At 43.0% G+C, this 25,877-nt stretch overlaps 1 protein-coding gene across 1 annotated transcript in view; it reads right to left on the reverse strand.

Moving 5' to 3' along the window:
* The window catches only part of CFAP74 (cilia and flagella associated protein 74), a 1,328,338-nt gene that overhangs the window by 1,291,153 nt on the left and 11,308 nt on the right, over window positions 1–25,877 (reverse strand). The window contains exon 2 of the mRNA XM_078642456.1: window positions 19,321–19,443. Within this exon, the coding sequence (XP_078498582.1) occupies window positions 19,321–19,423 (103 nt within the window). The 5' untranslated portion in view covers window positions 19,424–19,443. The remainder of the gene's footprint in view (window positions 1–19,320; window positions 19,444–25,877) is intronic.

Consider the following 25,877-nt stretch of genomic DNA (forward strand, 5'->3'; position numbering starts at 1 on the left):
AATCGAAATTGGGGATTCTAACACTTGCAACATTTGGGGGGTGGTACACTGACCCGAAAACAGTATAACTAGCCTAGGATTAGCTAGAGAAATTGTCCGACTTGTCTGAATAGCTGACCTGTCACTGACCCAACGCACTCAATAGGTGACTGAAACACAGAGCGCTGCGGAGCACTCTGTCCGAATTTGACCATAGACTCTAAAGGTTTTACTAAACCTTAAGTGCTGGCGGAGCACTTTGCTGGGGAGTTCGCTAACCCAATCGGGGTTCTGACTGATAGCTGCAGAGAGGGTGGAGCGCAGGCGTTGCTTCCGAACTGCGGGTGCTGGTCGTGCATTGGTGGTCCTGTCCTGATCCTAATCTGGTTTTCCTGTCCTGTCCTGGGGTGTCCAATCTGCACCTGCTGTCCCATAGATGACTGTCCTTCCTTGGGGTATTTCCTGTCCTTGACTGATCCGTGGCCAGGGTTGGTCTGCACACCATTCTAGGTAATTATAGAGGGCGAAAACTCTATACTGCACCTTCTATTTTCCTGTCTTTGCTTTAATAAAGACATTTTTTTGCATACGTTAATTTTCCATGCTTTCCGCAACCTACTATAAAGTCACACAGTATATTTTTCCTTAGCATGTTCCTATATTTCCCTACCTTTTAGAATACATTCACTCCATACTGTTTGTGAATCATAAATGTGATATATAATTTTCTCCTGCAATCTGATTTGGACATAATAATGCTAGAACTATAGCGTGTTCCACTTTTTCCCCTCCTATAGATGTATAGGATTTCAAATCTTTTACTTTGAAGTATTTTACAACAGCACAACTCTAGTTCGTGTTCCTTTCCCGAAATCTATTTAGCATATCGCTTGTTATTACTTTCTATAGACTTATAAATGGTTGCCTTAGTCTTCTTTATATATGGTTATGTGCTCTTCATTATTCTGACTATAGATTGCCTTCTCGTTGTAAATTGCATACACTCAGAATCTGATTTCTAAGATAAACTTTTAAAACTTCCCAGTAGTCTGTGGTTATTTGATGAATACAGAAGAAATAAAAGTCGGTATTTGTATTTTGTCTGCCTTTTTCTTTTACAGCTAGCTCCCTGATCCATTGTGATCATAGGTACCCGTAACGGTGGATTGGTAAGTCGGGTACAATAGAAATAAATAGGAAGGAACCAGGGTTACTGGTAGTAGAGTTGTTAGGTCACCCGATTAATGTATATGATAAATTGGAAAAATATGGGCCTGGTACGTGTATGGTGAAAATTATTGGCTGGGTGACCTGCGATCTCTATCAGGTACATGCCCCTTTTGGAGGCACCGGGCATTCAACACCACATGCCACGTGAATACCTTTTGAAGAGCGTTGGGCGATGGAAAAGGAGTTTACTCTTCCGTCTTAGGGATGGCAGTATAAAATATTCACTTAGGTTCCCTTTAGGATTTAATAATAACCTTGAGCAGATGTATTGCCCGTGTGGTATTGGCAGCAAACAAACGGTGATACACTTTTTATTTTTTTGTACGTTTTATGTAAAATACACAAGACAGTACTGGATTCCGTATTTTAAGGCATCGGCCACTTTTGATTTTAAATCAGCACACCTTGAAATTTTACAGCTTGAAAGGGATGACTTGATCTGCCGTGTAAGCTCGTTCTTAGAAGCAGCAGTACGCTCACGTGCCTCCAAGAGCGACTTCTAATGTGATAATTGCATTTAATAACGCCTGGGCAAAAATATTTATTATCGCCCTCTCTGTGGAACATCATCCAAGACATAACTTCTCCAGGTGTATGAGCTAGATATAACCAATTAAATCTGTGACATATTCTGGTTACTGTTTACAACTTTTTGTAACTTATTTTTACTGTTAAACGCCCGACCAATTATAGGGATGAAAGTCCATATATAAAATAATCCTACCTTTGATGCTGCTAATACTGCCCATAATTAATTGCACTTTATTTCATCACGTTGTTGCTGCTAATGGCATGGCCAAGAGTGGGCAGCTGTAATCAATCATATTTGCACTATGTTGTTAATGTTGCTCTATATTCATTGCACTTTATTAATAATACGTTGCTGTTTTTGTATGCCCGTCCAACTGTCTTTTAAACGTTATTTTTTCATCTTATTTATTTGTAAATTTATTGCTGTAAGCACTGCAGTTGCATAGGATTTTAATGCGAATGTACATGTTTTTTTAATTTGTGCTGTATTTTTCCTGTTGGTGGTGATGAACTGTGCTTTTTATGGATACTTGCATCCGAATAAAGAATAATTGAATTGAATTTAAATGCAATGAACACAATGAGGTCCATACTGAGTGGAAAACATTAACACTAGACAATGGGCCAGATGTAGGAGCCATTTACCGACCGGTAACGGCCGATTTCGGCCGTTACCGACCGGTAAATGGGTTTTCGGTATGTAGGGGCACTTTTTTACAGAATCGGTAAATTTACCGATTTGGTAAATGTACCGATTCTGTAAAATACCGAATCGGTATTTTTACCGATTCGGTAAATCTCAGATGTAGGTGGGACTCTTCAGAATCCCAAAGGCCCTACAAATTCGGTATTTTACCACCCAATCCAATTGGGTGTTAAAATACCGAATTCAGGTGTGCATGCACATGTGTGCATGCACACCTATGCCATGTGACAGACAGACATGCCCTTAGGGCATGTCTGTGTGCCACATGGCGCACATGTCAATTTTCGGGGTGCCAGAGGGTGTCAAAGTGACACCCCCTGCACCCTTGCTAAATTCGGTATTTACCGATTCTGTAATTACATCGGAGGAAGTAGAGTCAACCATAAATAATTTACAAAATGGCACATCACAGGACAGGATGAGTATCCAGAAGATTGGTTTAAACTTTTTATTAAAGAAATTCAGAAACCACTCACTCAGTTTTTCAACTATATTTTGCCTGAAGGGAAGATTCCTAACTCGCTCCATACAGGCATACGTATTTGCTTTCAGAAAAAAAACGACAAGGGTCCTATAGAGCCCAATACGTACGGATCCATTACATTTTTAAACACAGACTACAAAATATTTACCAAAGTCTTAACTCAACGAATAATTTTATGTACCACAGAGGCATTTATAAACCAACAACCATTTTATAACAGGAGCAACTGACTAACGTTCTCCTACATAAATTATTACAGTCGTTTTTTAGCTCAGGCAACAAAAATCCTTTGAGCTTGTATGCTGGGAATTCTTACTTAAAGTATTAAAAAGAATGGGGTTCCCCCTCCCTGATAACCAGAGTAATTGAGCGAATTGACAAAGACTATCAGCCTGATTCATGTACGGGCCGTTTTGCGTGGCCCTAATAGCGAATCATAGCGACTCGCTATTGAGGACACGCAAAACGGTATTCATGTAGGAATTGCTAAATAAATAGCGATTCCTACATGTTCTCTATTTGCGAGTAGCAATTTGCTACTCGCAAAAAAAGGAATAACTCCCCATTCATTCCTATGGGCCAAAAGGCCCATAGGAATGAATGGGGAGTATCCCTTATTTGCGAATAGCAATTTGCTACTCGCAAATCAGATAGCGATTTAAAGGGTGCCAGGGGTGTCCAAAGGACACCCTGTAGCACCCCTTAAATGCACATTTGAACAGGTGTTGCGCACACACATGTCCAAAGGACATGTGTGTGTGTAACATGCAAAAGAAAAAAATGCACTAAAGTGCTTTTTACACTATTTACGCAATTTACCACCAAGTCAGACCTGGTGGTAAATTGAGACCAAATATAGCGATTTCGCTATTTCTATTTGGTTGATGAATTGCATTTAAGGAATCTCTATTAGAGATTCCTTAAATCCAATTCCTCGCAAATATGCAAATTCTTAAATAGCGATTTTTGCATTTGGGATGATGAATACCAAATGCAAAAATCGCACTCGCAAAGGGCCAGATTCTCAGAATCTGGCCCTTTGCGAGTGCAATTTAGCTTCATGAATCAGGCTGTATATGTCAAACTTAATGATTAATAATAAACTGGTAGGTAAATTTACCATCACTCGAACAGGACTGTCTGATGCTGCCTATTATTTATGCAGCATTTATTAAACCTGTGACCACTACAATTAGAAAAAAAAGAATCTTGCATCAAGCTATCCTGCCGTTCCTGGAGTCAAACTATATACAGATGGCATGTTGTTGATACTACAAGCCCAAGTGAATAATATACAACTAGGATTAGGTAAAATAGCAGAATTCACGGAGCTAGGATCCTAATAAATTGATCCAACTAAAACTGAGGTACTATTGTACCACAATAAGAAGGAAGACTTACCAAGTCCAATCCGAGAAAATTACAATAAAAAAAACAAAAGATATCTCCGCATAAGAATTTCCAAACATTACCAGGACCAGTATGAATTAAGCTACAGCCCTCCATCAAAACAAAAATTGAAGGACTATCAGACATATGGAAGAACTTACAATTATAATAATTGGTAGCGTATTACTGATAAATATGAATATACACCCCTTAACCTACCTACCCACTCAAAAAGGGAGATTAGCACTCCGACGTTCGGTTGTATTTTATTACACATTTAAATCGATTGAAAGGGGCAAGCCCTTTTAAAAGACTATATCAATCTGATCCTTTAGCCTAAACCTACAGCTTTGATAGTTCCAAAAAAGGAAACCCGTAATCCCAAACTAGTGAGATATCGGAGACTAAAATGCCTACACACTTGATAAAAGCAAATCAGCCGATACTTGCAAATGTCGTATCTGCATGCAGAAACATTTCTAGGCAATGAGAGACAAACTGCTAAAACAAATTCAACGTGGGCAAAGTAGGTAAAAGGTTCCCTGAGGGTGAATTAATTTAATGGGCACAAATAAGTAATACAATCACATCTGTGGAAGGATGGTTCTGGTTTTCTAACATGCAAATTGTGGCAACATTGTAACATTGTAACAGCCTCCCAAAGACAGAAACAGATATATCACACGCCATCAAAGTAAATTACACAGGGATTGAAGAATGGGTAAAATACCTTTCTTGTACCAATAACACACAGGATGCAATAATAGATGCAATATTTGGAGAGTGGAAAGCAAGATTTAATCCTGTTATAAGCAAAGTAACCTGGAATGAGGACTCATGCTACAACAATGAAGCCTTAAGAGGAGTACATTTTAAAAGAATTCAGTTATGTGCACAATGGTTCCTCTACTGTATCCCGGATTTTTTTGTTTTGTACCTAAAGAGAATACTTTTAATCTTTGTCCGAAATGTAGGAATATAGGCACATGGAACCATGTGTTGTTTACCTGATTACCCTAACAACAACAATCCTGGAATCCTACTTTCAATGCCATCAATATTAACTGGCAATCATCTATTATTCCAGATAAATCTTTTTGGGGGGATGCTCTAGGAAGCTAGGCATCAAGGAGAAAAACTCAAGAAAATGTCTTTTTATTGCTATATTAACTGCTCGTTCTGCCATAACCCAGCACTGAAAAACTACAGAACCACAGCAATTTGATATGTGGATAAATAAGATATGAAAAATCAAATTTGCAAAGAATGAACATATTTTAAATTAATTAATTTGTTGCGTGAATGTGAGGAAAAGTTGATAATTTGTATCATATTGAATATATTAAATATAAACTATTGAAAGTCATATTATATATAAAACGTAAAAGAATACATATTTTCCATATTTGATCAAAGCCAATCTAAAATATTAAATACATAAATGTCTTTGAGGTGAGCTTAACTAAGGAAGAACAAGTTACTTACTGTCTGTAACACCTTATCTGGTTGAGACTCTATCTTGCCACAGATTCCTTACTGTAGAATATTCTCCATACATCAGACTGGATCCAGAATCTTTTTTGCAATCCCCCTGCCTGCCAGTCGGTGGCTTCATTCATCTCTGCATGGCATTTTCTGTGATGGAAGTGACATGCTGAGCAGGAACGACTAGTGTGCCAAGTGAGGCTCTGAACAACTGCTTCAATTGTAAATAACTTACAGTTCGCAGAACAAGGGGGATAAGAGGGTGGTAAGAAATCTGTGGCTAGATAGAGGATCTACCAGACAAGGCTTTACCAAAGATAAGTAACTTGTTTATCAGATAGAGACTTCTAGGCACAAATTCCTTACCTTAGGATAGATTCCAAAGCAATCAATCCCCAGACGGTGTTACACTAAGACGTCCTCGAGGACCAGATGGGCAAAATGACCGTCACACCAGACCTGACTGTCTAGGCAGTAGTGTTTGCCTGACAGATATCCAGAACTGGGACTTCTCTCGCCAAAGCAGTGGTTGCAGCATTAGCTCTGGTAGTATGAGCTCTTAAGCCCTCAGGGAGCTGCTTTTTAGCCATTGCATGGCAGATTTTAATCCAAAGGACAATCCATAAAACCTACAAAAAGCTGATCATACACCCAGAAATCTTTGGTGTGATTGATATACAAGGACAGTGCTCTTTTTGGGTCCAGACTGTGGAGTCTCTCTTCTTCCTTGGTAGGATGGAGGGATGGGCAAAGAAAATAGGCTGCATCAGAGTTTGCCCGACGTTAAAAGATATAGCCACCTTTGGTAGAAATGGTGCTTGGGTTCTAAGACTCAGTTTATCTGGGAAGAAGGAGGTGGTAGGGTGTTAACGGAACACCCGTGCAATTCACTAGCCCTCCTGGCAGATGTGATCGCCACAAGGCGAGAGTTTTGATGGTCATCAGTCTTAGAGGGCAGCTGTGCATCAGCTCAAAAGGTGAGCACATGAGGAAGTTGAGTACTAAATTCAGGCACCACTGGGGCACAATGAAGGGCGTAGGAGGAAACGTGTTGTAAACCTTTAAAGAAATAAGTCACAACAGGTGACTTGTACAGGGAAGGTTGGTTCGGCACCACAGGAAGGTGAAATGGTGGAAAGACACCCCTTAAATATGCCCAAATCCAGCCTTGTCTGGCTAGGGATAGAGCAAATAGCAGAACTTCAGACAAGGGCACGGACTAAGGATCTACAGATTTGGATAACCACCAGTCCACAAATTTGTTGCATGGCAAGCATAAATAATTTTCGTAGATAGAGGCCTGGCTGCCAAGATGACATCACACACTTCAGGAGGAAAGTTGAACACTCTCAATGCCGCTCAATATGCATGCATGTAGGTGGAAAGTGGGCAGGCTCGGATTCAGTACCCTGCCCAGCTGTTACAACAGAAGATCTTGCCGAAGGGGCAGCCTGTTCGGAGGACAGATGTTCATGCTCAGCATTTCGTGATACCAGACTCTCCTTGCCCAGTCCTGGGAAAATAAGATAGCATGGGCCTGGCCATCCTTGAACTTCTTAAGAACTCAGGACAGAAGTGATATCATCGGGAAGAAGTACAGGAGTCCTGGGCTCCACTCGAGAGGAAATGCAAGAGCCACTTGGAAACTCAAGCATGCATTAGTGATGACCTTGCACGCTCTCGGCGGTGGCAAATAGATCTAACCAAGGTTCTCCCCAATCTCTGAAGAGACCTTGCACCAGACATAGATGGGGACGCCTTTCATGATGCGCAAGGCATCGACGGCTAGCTTTGTCTGCTCGGAGAGATTCCCCTGATGCTGTGCCCACTGGATCTCCAAATGGCCCTGCAGAGCCTGTGTATGCCAATTGACATATTCTAGCAAAGGATGCAGGAGGTGATTCGACCCAGCTGCCTCATAGTCAGCCTCACTGAAGTTAATTTCCGCCATTGCTGCAGGTGGTACCGAATTCTGTCACCAGCCAGGTGCCCATGGTGTAATTAGGGCTAACTAAGAAGGGTTCTGAATTGTGGCTGCCATGGGGGGGATGGATTGGTTCAACCGCTGGCTCTGGTTCCCACAAGGTCTGTGGGAGTCGTGTCCATGGCGACAAAAGGACTGTGATACCTGCTGGCCATTGTGGTAGGGTGTAATGAACGTGACTACCGTAGCCACAGTAGAGGCAGGAAGTGGAGTGCGGCTGTGGTGAACCCATAGTGAGCCCCAATAACCTAGTGATAGCCCTACTATTCTTAATTACTTCCAGAGCCGAATTTGCCTTGTCGTCGAAGATGCGAGTCCCATCGAATGGTATGTCCGTAAGGCAGGACTGGACATCCCCAGAAAAGTCAGTATTTCTCAGCCAGGCTTGGCATCGAAGTGCCACAATTGAATTGAAATCTGCATTTTATTGTGAACTTCACCATCTTGACAAGAGCAGCAATAGTTTGGGAGAGTATGGTCTGGTTCTCATCCAAGACCACCGGCAGCACTTACGCAACTGTATCCCACACTGCTTGGGAATAATGGCCCAAAAGGCAGGCAGGGTCTGCAGTGCTAGACTAATGGAACAGAAAATTCTCTTGCTGAAGGTATCCCGCTTCATGGAACATGCCATAGGGAACACGCCTGCATTTATCCAGAAGGTTGGGGCCTGGACCACCAGGATCTCTGGGGTGGGTGCTGGGAGAGGAAGGCTGGGTCCATGGGAGAGGAAGGTTGGGTCCCAGGGAGTTGGGCAATGGTGGTGAACAATGGTACTGTACATAGGAGTGCCCGTGCAGGGCTTGGGCAAGGCCTCGAACAGGACATCTGTGACGGCTTTGTTAAAGGATAGTAAGGGTTCTGAGGAAGATACCCCGGGCTGAAGCACCTCTGTCAACTGTGGACAATGTCAGTTCTGGGACCTCAGCCACCCTCCTGACCACCATCACAAAAGAAGCCCCCTTCCTCCACAGCCACTGTGGAAGGAGAGAGAAGCCAGCATCTGCTGTGGTGTTCAGCCCACTGGCCTCCGTCAAATCCACGTACCAGGTATCATCAGCCATGGACTCTACTAAGCGGTCAGAATAGCCATAGGGATCCTAAGATCCATTCCATTTGTGTTCTTCAGTAGGCACTTCAGGGAAATGGGGCTTCATATCTGATTCTGGCCTTGTGAGTCTGGTCATCGCTAGAGCTGCATCAGTGCACCAGCACAGCACCAACTCAGCACCAGTGCAGCCCCACCTCAGCATCAGCGCAGCACCACCTCAGCACCAGTGCAGCACCACCTCAGTTGCAATTTAGCACCAACACATCACCACTTCAGCATTAGCATAGCACCACCTGAACACCAGTGCAGAATCAACTCAGCACCAGTACTACACCAACTCAGCATCACTCAGCAGCACCTGACCACCAGCACAGCACCATGTGAGCACAACCAACCTTCACTGAGCACCACCTCCGCATCACTCAGAACCACCTCAGCACCACCTGAGCACCACCTGAGCACCACCTCCGCACATGCACACCACCACCTCAGCATCACTCAGTACCACCTCAGCATCAGCGCAGCACCATCTCAGCATCAGCACAGCACCTTCTCAGCATCAGCAGAGCAACACCTCCAGTGCAGCACCAACTCAGCATCAGCACAGCACCACCTCAGCACCAACGCTGTACCACCTGAGCCCCAGCACAGCATCACCTTAACATCAGCACAGCACCATCTCAGCATCAGCACAGCACCATCTCAGCATCAGCACAGCACCGCCTCTGCATCAGTCAAAAAGGAAGTTTTACTACCAAAAGAGGTGCATAAACTATTTGTACCTCCCCCTTCTCCCCCTCCCCTCATGTGAGATACCTCTCAGGCACCAAATTAACTTCACCAACAGCTGACTAAAAATTACGCAGTCATCAACGAGGAACGAGATAAAAACAAATAATAACAATGCGCCTCACACTGCGGGTTGAGGTGACACCCTGAAATTGTGTGCTGAGGCACCCATAGACACCGTATAGTGCTAGGCCATGCTGATGCAAACTGCGCTTTGAATAGATACTGGTACCCTTACGTTACAATGAGACAGTTACATGAAAATGCAGCAAAGAGATCATTTTATTGCCTTCGGTGGGTGCACTGAAGGCTCCACTTGCCACTAATGTCTGCTCTCTAGAATTCCTTGCTTTCTTTGTCACCTTTCTGTAGTTACAGTGCCTCAAATCATGCTGACCTAGCTGGAATGTAGCATGTTTGTGGAATATTAAACAATAGAATACAAAATAATAAAATAAATACCTGGGTATCGAGGTGCTCAGCAGGATCAATCAACTCATATTGCTGGTTGGAGCCTGCTTTATAGAGTTAGATATATAAGTTGTCCAAGCACAGAAAAAGCGTAATTTGCGTTCAATTGCTTGAAACATAAGTGTTTTTAGGGGATAGGGGACAGTAAACACTCACTCCAATTTGTGTCATACCTCACCTACCAGTTCTTCCGCCGCTCAGAGGGGGAGCCTCTGAGCTGGGGAAGTACTGTGGAGCGAGGTGAGATGGGGAAGAACTGGGGGGCGAGGTGAGCAGGGGAAGAACTGGGAGGCGAGGTGTGATACAAACTGGACAAAGGGAAAGGGGTGTAACCCTCCCCCTCCCTAGAACCTCCCATAGGTGGGTTCCCAGAGTGTGTCCAACCCCTTTCTTGAGTATAAGTAAGGGACTCCTGGCAACAGGACTTTAGATTATACCTGGACGAAACTCTGAAGCTGACTCCTGGAAATTTGACACACTATATCGACTAGAGGACTGAAGAATCTCCCTTGGGGTCAAGGAGTGACTTCCCTGCACAAGCAGGAACCAAAGAAGCATTTTGCTGGTCTGCATTTCCAAGGCTCCCGCCGGATCCCGAAGTATTTGCGACTCAGGACACGGACTTCCAGACTTCTCAGAGGCCAACACGAGATCCCAGCAAAGCTGAGACCCGCAGCCCTCACGAGTGACGTGGGACCAGAACTCCTGGACACCGTACACATTTGCGAGTGCATTGACTTGCCGAGCTTTCCAGAAGTTGTGCATTGGGCTACTTGTAGTCCAAGCCCCGAGCACCATCTGCACCCAAAATTGTGGGCCTACACTCCGCGAGTGTTCCGTGGGCCCGCTTCTAGCATTTCCGCTCGAGGCCCCTTCGCGATCCCTGGTCCGTCGACTGGTGGTTCCCCACGAAGGTAACTCTTCTTTTCCTTGGGCTTTCCTGGTTGCTCCAGACGTGCCCTGACTCCACACCAAGTGGTGAATCCCTCAGACCTTGCTGCTCTGCCCGAACCCAATATCTGCTTTATGCGTGGGTTGCTGTTGCCAAGGCTTGTTGGGTCCAATCCGGAAACCAACACGGCAGCACTCGACATCCTTCATGAGACAGTTTGAATCCAGCTCCTGGTGGTCCTCGACGCCTCCTGGTCCTCGTGGCTGAAGAGTGAAGCTTCACCTTCTTGACCTGAAATCGCCCGACATCAGTGGGCATCTGCTCATCGCCTTCCTGGGCACTGGCAAGTAACCCAGACTCTGTCCCCTCTGCTTTCAGATTCTTCTCATCCTTGATCAAGGCTTGGATCCCTCCGGACACTTTTGACTTGGTCGCCAGCAGCACTTTGCAGCAGATCGTCATTGAAATCGATGACAAAACCCAACACCAAAAGACAACTATGCGCCCGGCTTCCCTGGGTGAGGTAACTCGAGTACTTCGGTGCTCCCATGTTTATTGACTCTAGAACTGCCTAGTTCTAAAGGGGTTTGCTCCAAGTCCTCTTCTAGGTGTCCATTATCTTTAAAATTTCAACCGTGACTTTCCCCATGGAAGTTAATGGTGATTCGTGGCTATGTTTAGACACTGCACGTGTCCCCCATGTCACTACCTTGGGTGGTTCCTGGTGGCCCCAGCGGTTCTAAAGGCTCTATCTAGGCCTTGTATCTATGTCAGTCATGGTTCTTATACCACTTTCTTAATATATGGTTTAGTACGCCCCTAGGGCTCAACGTATATTTTGCTAATTTACTGTGTGCTAAATAAGTTTACTGAATGTACTTTTGCCTCTAGTCCTGACGTCTTCAAACTTGGGGCACGGCCCCCAGGGAGATCGTGGAGTTTTAGGAAGGGGGTTGCTGATTCCCCAGCCCTTACTTGTCCCTTCAAAAAGACAGCTGGGATCGCTAATTGAGATCGTTATCTGCTGCTTGCCTGAATGAAAGGCAAACGCGCCTTATCAGTTAATCTGCAAGTGTAAAGGATGCTTGGGAGCAGTTCTGTTTCTTTGTGAAAACGAAGTTGTGTTTTTTTTAATGGAAGTGCAAAGAGTTAACAACTGGGCTGGGAAGTTCTTACTTTTAATTTTAATGCATTTACACAGCCCTTAGTGCCCCTAAAGCGGTGTTGAAGGGACAGTTATATAAAAAAAGAAAACTGCATAACATACACTCTGGGATTATTAAAACCTACATTTCGAAAGCACCATTTTATCTTAAAACTATTTGCACGTTTTGCAGCATTCTATCTTACCCAGTGTGTAATGCAAGTATAAAAAATGTACTTACATATTTACAGTGCTTTCTGTCACAGGCTGTGACTTCATACCATTAAAAATACACATCACTATTCTCCACTGCACCAATCAAATTTAATTCTATGGTTCTCTGGTTACACACAGACCTTTGCAGTAAATTAACTATTAGAAATGTTATAATGTACTAGAGTGCATTTCCCACTGAGCAATAACTTTTTTATATTTATTTTTGATTTACGCTGCCCATTATTTCATATGTAGATACCTGAAGGTGAAGACCTGAAAAAGGTACAGAATATTTTGGGCTGAAGTGTGAGAGACTTGCATCGCCAAAGCATCACTTTTTTTTATGCTTCAGCGGCGCAAGCATCTCAACCATACCTATGAGGCAGTGCAAAATCGCCCTGCATGGCTTTGCATTGCCTCATAGATAGGGAGTAAGACATAGCAGCGCAAGTCACTGCGTTGTCGTACTCTGCATCAAGGAGGTGTTCCATGGGCTTTGGGTGGGGTTCCCACGCAAAGCCCATGGATGTTGATGCTGCCCCCTATTTACAAAATCACGTAAACCTGGGGCAGCTCCAAAAACTGATGCCTCTCCGATAGAAGCGTAACGAGAAGAATTTTTTTCATTTCTCCTCGTTTTTTCATCTTTCCATGTGTGCTGCATTCTGCAGCTCACATAGAAATAGGGAAACGCCCCTCAGGATTGCTTTGTTGAAGGAAGGTGCCTCTTCCCGTACAAAAACAATCATGCCACGTTGGTGCTAGGCAGCAATTTCTGATGGAAAAAGGACTGGAATCACCGTATTTCATAAGAAGGTCAGAAAGGAAAAAAATACGGGAAACATGCCAAAGGATGCCAGGTCTAACAGGGGCATTTATGGTTGTCAATAGATGTTGATGATGAGGAGAACCAGTTTCTAGAAAACGTTGTCAGAGGGGGTCCTTATGCCTAAAAAGGTTTGACAAGGGGGTCTCAACATCAAAAAGTTTGAAGACCACTGCTCTAGCCTCATAAAGAGACTAGAGGGATGTGTTTAGAATAAATACATATATTTTATACATATACCTGGTGTGGTTCTCCTTTCATTTGGTCATTCATGAGATTATAGACTGGTAAAACAAGCTGCTTTACGTTCCTTCAAGAGTTAGCCTGAAGGCTGCTCTCCACAGCTACCACTAGGATAGCTTTCTATATAGGTTGTCTTTAAACCTACCATTAATAAGGGTCGTTTGGACTGGTGCAAGGTGCCCACTAGAATAGTGGACAGCATATGCCAGGCCAACTTATCACATATACTGCTTAGAAATCCTTTTTAGAAAGACACTCCATTACTACCAGAAACACAGGAGGAATACCCCATTGAATATAGAATATATGTTAGACTTGGCATCTTTGGTGTGGTTTCCCCTGACTTTTTGCCTTTACCACCTGTATTTTTCATGCTGTGCTGGATTTCGTTTTTGCTGGCTTAGATGTTTTGGGCACTTTGCCACTGCTGATCAGTGTCAAAGTGCAAGTGCTCCCCGAGTAAATTGTTATTACAATTGGTTCTCCGCGATTGACATATTTGATTTACTGGTAAGTCCCTAGTAAAATGCACTGAGTGTGCCAGGGCCTGTAAATCAAATGCTTCTAGTGGGCCTGCAGCACGTATTGTGCCACCCACATGAGTAGCCCTGAAAATGTATCTCAGACCTTCCACTGCAGTGTCTGTGCGCAGTTTTAACTGCATGTGGACCTGACAAGTGCACCCCCTTCCCTGGGCCTAACCGTCCCTTTTCTTACATGTAAGATACCCCTATGGTAGGCCCAAGGTACCCACGTGGGCAGGGTGTAGTGTATATGAAAGGTAGGATGTGTACTGGTGTGTGTGACATGTCCCAATAGTGAAATGTGGCCAATTTCGTTTTTCACTGTTGAAAGGCTATCTGTCCAATGGGATTGAATGGGAAATACTTTGTAACATCTTACAAGAATAATTTCCGATTCGAACAAGATAGAGAAATAAAGTTTAGGCTTTCTGAACTCAGAATTTAATAATGCATCTTTTAGTAAAGAGATTTTTAAATTGTGTGTTTGAAATGCACTTTTAGAAAGTAGGCATTTTCTTGTTTAACCATTCTGTGTGACTCTGCCTGTTTGTGGATTGACTGTCTGATTTTGGAGTGATGGGCCTGGGAATGTGCATTTACTGTAGATAGCCACTGGGGGGATGTGGTGGGGGGGTTCAGGTGTGCCTGGCCCTTCCTGGATGACTCAGAGCTGACCTGAATAGATCTTGGCTGCATTTAGAGTAGTGGTAGGAGTTTTCCTTGCACCTGAATAGGGCGTGTCTCCTTTGCACAATGTTGTCTCCACCCCCTGTGGTCATACTGCACCTGTGAGGACAGAACTGGTTTGGATTGGGCTCAGAGTCCCTTGCGCAAAGAAAACAAAGACAAAATGGTGTATAAGTAGTAGACCTTAAACCCCAGAACTTTTGATCACTTCTGGACTCAAGCCGAACCTTTGCCAAGGAGAAGAGCTGAAAAGCTGTGAGGAGGAGTACTGCCCCTTTGCTGTGTGCTGTATGGGGTTGGCCTGCAGTTGCTGTTTCTGCCAAGGAAAGGACAAAGACTGGAACTTTGCTGTGAACCTGCTTGAAAAAAATCTCCAAGGGCCTCTGTGTGCTGGCCTCCTGTTCTGAAGTCTCAGGGACACAAAGACTTCACCCCCAGCTTTCCTGAATACTGCTGTTGGGAGTTCTGACCTGCCAGGAGATGCCCATTCCAGTTCTGGGCCTCTGGAGGTTGTTCCTGCTGTTGAGAGCTGGAAGAACCTGAAGAAATCGACACATAGCCATTCTTGCGGCTGTTTTTCTGATGCAGCACCACTGTGCGAGAAGAATTTCCACGCACCATTGCAGCGCCGCTGCAGAGACTAAGCGACGCCTGCAACTGCAACAACCGACGCATCGTGGGATTGCAGATGAAGAAAGCGATGCAGAGCCGCTTGCTGCATCGATCGCCAGCACATCCCGGATTTCCACTCATCGCACCTGTGCGGCAAGTTTTCCCGAAGCATCACCCGCAGACCAGAATCGTCTTGGAGTCGACGCATCACTTCCCCCTACAGTCTGGATTCGATGCATCACTTCTCTTGCGTGCAGCAGAACTGTTGCATTGCCTGCCCAAGGACTCAGGACCTGACGCATCTCATTGTTTCTCGACACTTCCCCTCTCTGCAGCTGTTAGGCCTTGTGAATTTTGACGCATCTACAGGTACTTTGTATAGAATCACACGTCCATAGTTTTCTATGGACCAAGTTGCTTGAAACCTTTTCAAAGTCATATTTTTATTACATGTATGTTAGATTTTGTCGTTTTGGTCTTGTTGAGTTTAGATAGAGCTACTTTATTTTTCTTAACTGGTGTGGTGTTATCACTGTATTACTGTGTGTTTTGAGTACAAATACTTTACACATTGCCTTTGGGATAAGTCTGTCTGCTTGTGCCAAGTTACCAGGGGGTGAGCAGGGGTTATCTAAGGTGTGTATCCCCCTCAACCTGACTAGAAGCAAGGGTCCCTATTTGGACAATGGTACCTACCTCTGCTAACAAGAGTTCACCATTTCTAACAATATAGAAATTGCTGCTACTTTCACAGACGTGCCTTATCCCAAATATACATAATCCTGCTTAGTAATACCAAGGGAGAGCTCACAACACTAAAAGTTAAATGAGAGCGAGACACAGGCATACTGGATGAGGAAGACTGGACTGAAGGCTGCAGACAACCATAGGAAGTGGCAATTAGGGCTGGTTTTAGACTTGTCCAATTAAAGCGCTGGCATCGCACACACTGCACCGGGGATCATCTAATGAAATTAGGAAGGTCAGGAGAGGACAGCTGGCTCAGAGAGTGCATTCAAACTGGAACTCTTATTGGACACTTTCTGGACAAAGATGAACCCCCACATGCATCATCCCGGCCGTTTGCGAATACTAAATTGCGAAAAATAGGGAAACGCAATTTAGAATTCGCAAAACGGGATGCATGATTAATTTCTAATAATATTAGCGATTCGGTAAAATTCGCATTTTTTACCGAATCACTAATATTATGCGACTTCTAATTTGGTAATTCGCATTTCCCATTGATTCCTATGGCCCAAAAGGCCCATAGGAATCAATGGAAAGTGCGAATTCGCAATTTAGAATTGGCAAAATCTTCATGCATTCCATGGGTGCCCCCCCCCTGCACCCCTGAAATGTATTTTTAAGTGGATGTTTCACACACACATGTCCTATGGACATGTGTGTCTGTAACATGCAAGTTTTAAAAATGCATTTTTTTGCTTTTTTAACAATTTTCGCAAATTAACACGAGGGTCAACCTCGTGTTAATTTGCACTTCCAATTTTCAAATTCGCTATTTTTAAAAAAATGATGCATTGCATTTAAGGAATCGCACAAATGCGATTCCTTAAATGCATTCGCAATTATTAGAAATGCTAAAAATAGCGAATTATGCACAACAGTTTGATGCATCCCAAAAACGGATTTTGCATTCGCAAACGGCCGATTTTTCCGAATCGCACCGTTTGCGAATGCAAAAAACGTTGATGCATGTGGGGGTACGAATCAAATCACCAGGGCACAGGGAGAAAAACTTTCCAGGGCTGATACTGAGGAGAACTAATGGCTGCCATGAGGGGCGTTGGCCAATATTGGGGAAAATAAGTGGCACCTACAGGGGGGCTTGGAAAACGAATATGGACTTGTGCATGCTCACCGAAAAAGTGATATATTAGGCATGGGTGCATTAAAAAAAAGTTTGGGGTAGGAGAAAAATAAAATTGAGGAGTGAACCTTTAAGGAACTGCTGAAGAGTTTAATGGGTTATTGCCGAGGATGAACGGGCATGAGGTACCATGAAAGAAAATGGACCAGTCATGAAAGATGAACCATCTGGTCTAAGTAATGAGCATGCGTAAAATGAAGTCAATCACCTATGGGACTTTCTGCTGAAAATAATAAAGGGTTAACTAATGTAATGTTACTGTTGAACACAAGTGCTCCGATACAAATTATATGTCATTAATACTTAAAAGTTAATAAAATGTGTTTAGGAAAAAAGCATACAAAGAGTAAAATGATTTCACGTTATACTGCAAGAAGGGCAAACGATTATCCAAGTAGGAATAAAATGAAGGAGTCAGTGCATATTCATGTGATGCCATAAGTATTTTCAGGCGTGACAAAATGCTAAGCATTATGATCTTTTGAATTTTTTTCACATTCACAATTCACAAATTGTGTCATTCTTTGCAGTTAAAAACTATGTATTTCAGAAACCTAATATATGATGCTGGTATTTACAGTACTTGAACTCATCAGAGAGGAAGTATCAGAACACTTATTGTGCCAAAGAATTTATTAAAGTTACTGAACATGTTTTCTAACTATAAATAAAGATGTATGTGTTTTACTTAAAAGAAAAATTCTACTTAGACTTATGTTTATTGAGAGTGAGAAATGTGCTAGGCGTACTATACATTCTGCCCCACACCAGGAGACAGCCATGACAACGCGGGTTTTACACCGTGCTGCCATCACACGGCAAGTAGTTACAACGACTTGCGCTGGATGGCGCTAGATACTAAGGAATAGTAGATTTACTATTCCAACACCTTCCCTACTGTTGCGCAGGGTGGAGTTGGAATAGTAAATCATACTATTCAAAAATCCAGCGCCTACAGCGCAAGTCGTAATGGATGCGTCGTAATGGCAGTGCGGTGTAAAAGCCTGCGTTGTCATGACGTACATCCCCCACACCAGCCTTCAAAAGGAAGCCTTGACTGTTCAACTTCAGTACCTCCCCAGAGTCCAAACTTAAAGAAAGAGGGGGCAGTAGTGGCTCCTTTGTAATGGTGGAGGAGCGTAGCTCCACTTCTCAGAGACAGCAGATAAATAAAATGATATTAATACGATGTTATTATCAGGAAGATCAGCAATATCATGAAGATTAGCAGATTCCTTACCAGGGAAGCCCAAATCCAAGTAGTATCGGCCTTAGTCATTTCTCATATTGACTAGGCCAATTCGCTTTACTTTGGTATACCAGCATACCAATCAAAAAGACTAGAACTGGTGCAAAACCAGGCGGACAGACTAACCTATAACCAGCCTAAATAGCACCATGGCACCCCGTTGATGAAAAGACTACACTGGCTCCCAGTAGAAAAACGTAGCGCATTTAAGGTGGGATGTAAATCTTTAAAGCACTTCATGGCAAATGCCCATTGTTTGTATCTTCTTGGGTTCAGCGATACCTACCTTCTCAGGATCTCAGGTCTTCCCATCTTAACCTTCTGGCTATTCCATCTTTAAAACACAAGAAACTGGGGGGACTAAGATTCGGGGTCTTGGCCCCTCAGTTTTGGAACTCTCTCCCTCAGGACATCAGATCGTTGACATCTTACTCTCAATTCAGGAAACTCCTAAACACCTGTTTTTTCCGCCAGGTGTATGATTGAATCATTTAGCGGTAGTGTCCCTTAGAGTCTAGCGCCATGAAACCGTATGGTGGATGTGCGCTTTAGAAGTATTTTTTAACATAAACATTATTATTTTATTTATAATTGTACTCAAAACCGCAAAGCTCTCATAGTGTGGGAGAGGTGTCTGGATTGGGTGGGGAGCCTGTGCTTTCAATCACGAGAGGAGCCATGAGGCGACCGGCAGCTTCAGCAGGAGTGGCAGGTAAGTCAATTTATTTTATTTGTATTCCCCACCCCCAATGATACTATGGTCGTATCGTTCTTCATATTTCGTTAACGAACAACCCAATGCATTTCAGGTCACAGACTGTGTTTCAATTGGATTAACTGAGTGCATAATTCGAACTAAAAATGTGTTTAGTGCTCAGTATTATTACTCATCTCATCTGTCTTGAGTCAACTGACAGGCACGGAGCACTTGCCTCACCTTCAATGCTTTCATCACTCCAATGGTCAGGCATGTTCTTTTCTCCCTGTACAGATGAGGCAACACTTCTCTCCGTCACATTCTGCTCCACCGTTTCCTCCATTAGGGAAATTCATAAGCTGCCTAAGAGAACAAAACTTAGTTAAACTCCAAGACAAATCCCAGTGGCACTAAGTGTTGTGGTGGCCTTAAAGATAAACACCACTTTTGGTTGTAAAGGCTGCCTGCATTTAGTATGTGCTTAACTTTCACAAAGAGACAAAACACGTAAATGATACATTACACTTTAGAAATGCAAAATACATTCAAATTACATTATTTTAAAGGGGAGAGTGCATTGCACATACTGTACTCACACTTTATTTTACAAAACAGATCACTTGATCTATCAATATGGTAAATCACAAGGAGCATGCACTCGTAGCCAAGCCTGACTGCACCCAACTCACAGGCAGTATACTTCTCAACACATATTCACGTCCTCCGAGTGGGCCCCTGAGACCAAGTGCATCCTTATCCAGCTCTCAAACCTGCAATGTGGGCAAATGTAGTGAATCCCAGCCATAAGAAGGGATACAGGATACAGTATATTGTGTAACAGTCTGATAGTAAACTCTACTGAGTGTCTCTGAAGTATCTTTCTGACTCCAAAGTAGCACACAATGTAAATCTAATATAATGTCCCCTGATCCTAAAATGGCAAAAGTGACAGTGAAATATTATATCGTTTGACTTGGAAATATTGTTCGATCTCAATAATAAAACATCCTCTAATTTGATTCCTGAATATCCTACAAGTTTCCTTAAAATACCCTGTGTAATGCCCAACAGTTTCTTGTGTGACCATAAAATGTCGCGCAGCGCGAGCCTCTGATATCTCCTGCTTGACTCCAATGTCCCCACCCATTATGATCTTAAAATACGCCGTTTATAACCTAAATGCTAATCTGGTGAGCCCCTGAAATATACTCTTGTTACCTCAATATATTATTGTGTGGGCCTAAAATGTCCACCAATGTGACTCTAAAATATATTGTACATCTGTAAAATATCGTCTTTTTAAATCCCATCGTGACTGGTAGCATGACTCTATTTCTGTGAGTGTGGTTTAAAGTAACACACTTTTCACTTCTATTTATGCACCGCACAACAACCACAAGGAAATGGCACACCTTCTACCTCTAAATGTCTTATATGTGACTCTTAAATGTAAGTCTTATATTTCGCCTAATGTGAGCTAGAATTTCTCCAGTATTATCTCTGAAAAGATAGCTCCCTAAATATCTTCTAGTTTAGTGATATTTACCTTCAGTGTGCTGCTGTTATCCATAGTGACCATAAAGTACCATTTGCTCTCACCGTACATATCACCAGCATGAACATAACATATCACCAGTCTCGGACATTAAATATCCCTCTACAGTTCCAGAATATAACTTCCAAATATCTTTCATTTTTACCGTAAACATGAATAACTGCAACCTTTAGCAACTGAGGTTATTTCTCATTTTATTTACTTTTGTCTTGCTGTGTTCTATATGTATTCCCTCTTGTTAACTTCGTCATCCTATTGCAGACAGATTGGGGCATTGCAATGCTGACATGTTTATTCCATCTGTATATTTTTTCACTTTTGGAACCTTCATCAACATGCTTAAAAAAGGTATTAAACATTTCAATCTACTGTGATAGTTTCTTCTGTCCTTTGCAGAAGGTTTCATTACGTGTCTTTGAGGCTGACTGAATAAATTACCAATTTCCTACATACTTGATAAATTATTAGTACATTTAATATGGAGGGTATTTGGCCATGTTCTGTTGTTTACAAAAGTACAAATCTATCAGCATAAGACAATGTGTTTTCGTTCTCATTACTTTAAAGGTGTGCACGTTGAAGTAATTTGTGAGCTAGCATGATAGGTGAGTGCATGTTTCATGTTTTTTTGCTGCATATTTGAGCCTTTTGATTTGATTTCCAAGGTTGATAAAATAAGCACCATTGAGTCCGGTGACAAAACAGTTATTAGATGCCAATGCTTACCTCATTATGTGCACAGGCTATAAAATAATAATATACATGCTAAACATATTTATTTACTAAAAGGAATTATATCTGTTCAGTGCAATTCGAAACAGAATAGTAGATTTAAACAAAACACTAAACGGCAACAGCCCTAGCTATTTAGCAGATTGACTCACCCCATTATCAGCCTCCTAGAACACTCCGTTCAGGCTCTAAGTCACTGCTACTGGTGCCTCGTGTTAAGAAATCCCGCATAGGTGGTAACGCATTCCATTATTTAGCCCCCTCCTACGGGAACCAACTCTCCAGCCACCTCCAGAAATAGACTATTCATTATTCCGTACGCTCCTTAAAACTGAGCTCTTTTGAATTCCTTTTCTCCACCTTACTGCAGCACCTCCGTAGCGCGGAGATACCCCTCTGGGGATGATTTGGGTGCTTTACAAGTTAAATAATAATAAAGCCAGTAGGTTGCGCCCTTATAAATGTGCGTGGCAAGTTAGTGACTTTGTCAATGCTTGTTTGTGAAGCATTGCTTTAAGCGAAATAAATGAACACATTTCAGAATACTGGAGGAAAAGTCAACACGTAGTTTGAGATATCTCTAAACTCTATACTAAATTGATTATTTTCAGTCTTCATAAATGCCATGGTTCCTTTTCAAATATTTTTCACTCAAGGAAACAGAATAAAAAAAATATAAAGAAGTTTAAGAATTTAAAGGAAACTACTTGCCAAGGCCTTATTTATATTCCATTCAGAAAAGGGGGTGGTGATGAACAGAGTGTCTGAATTAAGCAGACCACTCTTACCCAGTCCAAAGATCAGGGCTTGATCCATCACCGTTATTTAACTCACTGCCCCATCCCAGCTCAGAACCTGGCTATATGCAAATTAGTCTGTCCCTGGCCCAGTGCATCATGGGAACAGGGCAGACCAAACTACCAAGCCAATTCTTCACCAGAAAGGAGACAAGCTACCGGGGACCGGTTTCTGGCATTTCAGCCTCGTCGGCCCGGCTTGCTTGAATCCTGATGGAGCAGTGAGCAAGGGACTCATGTCTGAGTATACCCTGCCACACCTGTAGTGGCCAAAAACGATTCAGAAAAGGGGGTGGTGATGAACAGAGTGTCTGAATTAAGCTGACCACTCTTACCCAGTCCAAAGATCAGGGCTTGATCCATCACCGTTATTTAGCTCACTGCCCCATCCCAGCTCAGAACCTGGCTATATGCAAATTAGTCTGTCCCTGGCCCAGTGCATCATGGGAACAGGGCAGACCAAACTACCAAGCCAATTCTTCACCAGAAAGGAGACAAGCTACCGGGGACCGGTTTCTGGCATTTCAGCCTCGTCGGCCCAGCTTGCTTGAATCCTGATGGAGCAGTGAGCAAGGGACTCATGTCTGAGTATACCCTGCCACACCTGTAGTGGCCAAAAACGATTCAGAAAAGGGGGTGGTGATGAACAGAGTGTCTGAATTAAGCAGACCACTTTTACCCAGTCCAAAGATCAGGGCTTGATCCATCACCGTTATTTAGCTCACTGCCCCATCCCAGCTCAGAACCTGGCTATATGCAAATTAGTCTGTCCCTGGCCCAGTGCATCATGGGAACAGGGAAGACCAAACTACCAAGCCAATTCTTCACCAGAAAGGAGACAAGCTACCGGGGACCGGTTTCTGGCATTTCAGCCTCGTCAGCCCGGCTTGCTTGAATCCTGATGGAGCAGTGAGCAAGGGACTCATGTCTGAGTATACCCTGCCACACCTGTAGTGGCCAAAAACGATTCAGAAAAGGGGGTGGTGATGAACAGAGTGTCTGAATTAAGCAGACCACTCTTACCCAGTCCAAAGATCAGGGCTTGATCCATCACCGTTATTTAGCTCACTGCCCCATCCCAGCTCAGAACCTGGCTAGAATTGGCTTTTGTAGTCTGGTCTGCCCTGTTCCCATGTTGCACTGGGCCAGGGACAGACTAAATTGCATACAGCCAGGTTCTGAAACTGGGATGGTGCAATGAGCTAAAAAACAGTGTTGGATCTAGCCCTGATCTCTTGACTGGGTGAGAGTACTCTGCTTAATTCAGAGACTCTGTCCATCACCACCCCTTGTTGTAAATAATTTTGTCCACCCTAAGCGTGGAAGGGTATACTCAGATGTGAGTCCCTTACTCATTGCACCATCAGGATTCAAGCAAGCCGGGCCGAAGACGGCTGAAATGCCAGAAACCGGTCCCCGGAAGCTTGTTTCCTTCCCAGTGTAAGAATTGGCTTTTGTAGTCTGGTCTGCCCTGTTCCCATGATGCACTGGGCCAGGGACAGACTAATTTGCATACAGCCAGGTTCTGAAACTGGGATGGTGCAATGAGCTAAAAAACGGTGTTGGATCTAGCCCTGATCTCTTGACTGGGTGAGAGTACTCTGCTTAATTCAGAGACTCTGTCCATCACCACCCCTTGTTGTAAATAATTTTGTCCACCCTAAGCGTGGAAGGGTATACTCAGATGTGAGTCCCTTGCTCATTGCACCATCAGGATTCAAGCAAGCCGGGCCGAAGACGGCTGAAATGCCAGAAACCGGTCCCCGGAAGCTTGTTTCCTTCCCAGTGTAAGAATTGGCTTTTGTAGTCTGGTCTGCCCTGTTCCCATGATGCACTGGGCCAGGGACAGACTAATTTGCATACAGCCAGGTTCTGAAACTGGGATGGTGCAATGAGCTAAAAAACGGTGTTGAATCTAGCCCTGATCTCTTGACTGGGTGAGAGTACTCTGCTTAATTCAGAGACTCTGTCCATCACCACCCCTTGTTGTAAATTATTTATATTCCATAGCACTCAGAACTGTAACATGCTCCAGTCAATTGTGTTCTACAGTGGCCCTGGGTGCAGATTTATGGACCTCCACAGCGATATATCCATTTCAGTCATGCTAATTACACTTTATGCCTCAGATACCAGCTGAGTGAAAGCAGCAGCCAAGCCCATGTGTGAGCGCCATAAAAGCAATTGTGTGCCAAAGCCTGTACTTTTGTGTAAAATATAGTATTCAGGAGATAAAAACTATTCTTAAAGGCTGATCTTTAGTCATACTCCGGCATAAATATACAAGTTACTTTTTTTTTACAGACAAGCTGGGTGGAATGGGGCAAAATTGCGAGTGCAATGGTGGGTATTTGAGGGGCAATGCATCACACGAGGGAGAGAGTAAGAAAACATGTGCAGTCTGGCTGAGTGCTGAATGACAATTTTAAAAAGTAGTTCTCTGAATGTGAGCAGTGTTAGGTTACAAGTCATCTAATCGAAAGGTTGGTTAAAAAAAAAGTTCTGCCAGAGAGGAAGAACAAACACACGAATTGGAAGGAATGCCATCGCATAAGAAGGATCAAAAGAAAATGACAAGAATGCCAACCAATGATAAACAATGAGCTGTCATGAAGCCCACTGTGAGTTTTTTGTATAGCCCAAAAGAGATCTTTTGATAACAGACAGCGAAACTTAAAAATTAAAAATTGACTACTTGGCAGAGAGTAGCAAAGAAATGACAGCATGAGGCCTAAGCCGATACTCTTTGCAATGGAAAACTTCGAAATATAATTATTAATGCAGGGTGAGAGTTGTGATGTGTGAAACATACTGAAAGAAATCGATGTTGCCACTTGATAAATGAACTGTAGAAGGGATAGTGCATAACTAACTAAGGAGACTTTACTGTTTCTTGTTTGTCAATTCACTTACAAGCTATATATGAAAAGCCTAGATCCAGCACCAACCTGGAAATGAGATTTCATACACTGAAACAAATATTGAAGATGTCAGCATACACAACATGGATCATTGGCAATCCTATACACAAGATCTAATCCAGAAGCCCTATATTGTTTATATGCCTAATATTTTCTCTCTTATATTTGTATTAATCTTCCATCTATAATGTTCTGGTACATGCATTGGAAAAATCAGTAATAAACTTTAAACATAGAATTATAGATGGGTAACAGTGAATTATGGGATTGTTTTTTACAGAGGGGTTGTGAGTGACACCACAAGAGCAAAGCTTGAGTTATCTATGAGGTCACACAGAACCCAGAGGTGGGAAACATTCCAGTAATTCACTTTTATCCATTTATAATTGTGCGTTATGTATGGCCCCCAAAATCATATGCCCTTGCTTTCACCTATTACACTGGCAGTGGTGTAATAAGGAAGCCTTACATAACACAGACTCTGTTATGTATCTCTGTCCCAGAAGTTAAAAAAATACCTTTCCTCCCATCATTGACCAATCCCCACCACCTTCCATGCCTTCCTTTCCCCTCCTGCAGCTGTGCTTTCTGCTTTCAATGAAAGCAGACAAGCAGAGCTGCGCTGACAAGCTCTCAGAGGCCTTTATTACTTAGCAACAGTGGGTTATGAATTTTATCAACTGTTGGTATGCCACAACAATGGGTTATGAGATTCAGAAACTGAAATAAACGATTGAGGTTCTCTATAAGAATCATACGTAACAATTGTTATAATTCCTGAGATGGTGATTC

This window comes from Lissotriton helveticus, chromosome 5_1 (genome assembly GCF_964261635.1).
Source record: "Lissotriton helveticus chromosome 5_1, aLisHel1.1, whole genome shotgun sequence".
Classification (NCBI taxonomy): domain Eukaryota; kingdom Metazoa; phylum Chordata; class Amphibia; order Caudata; family Salamandridae; genus Lissotriton; species Lissotriton helveticus.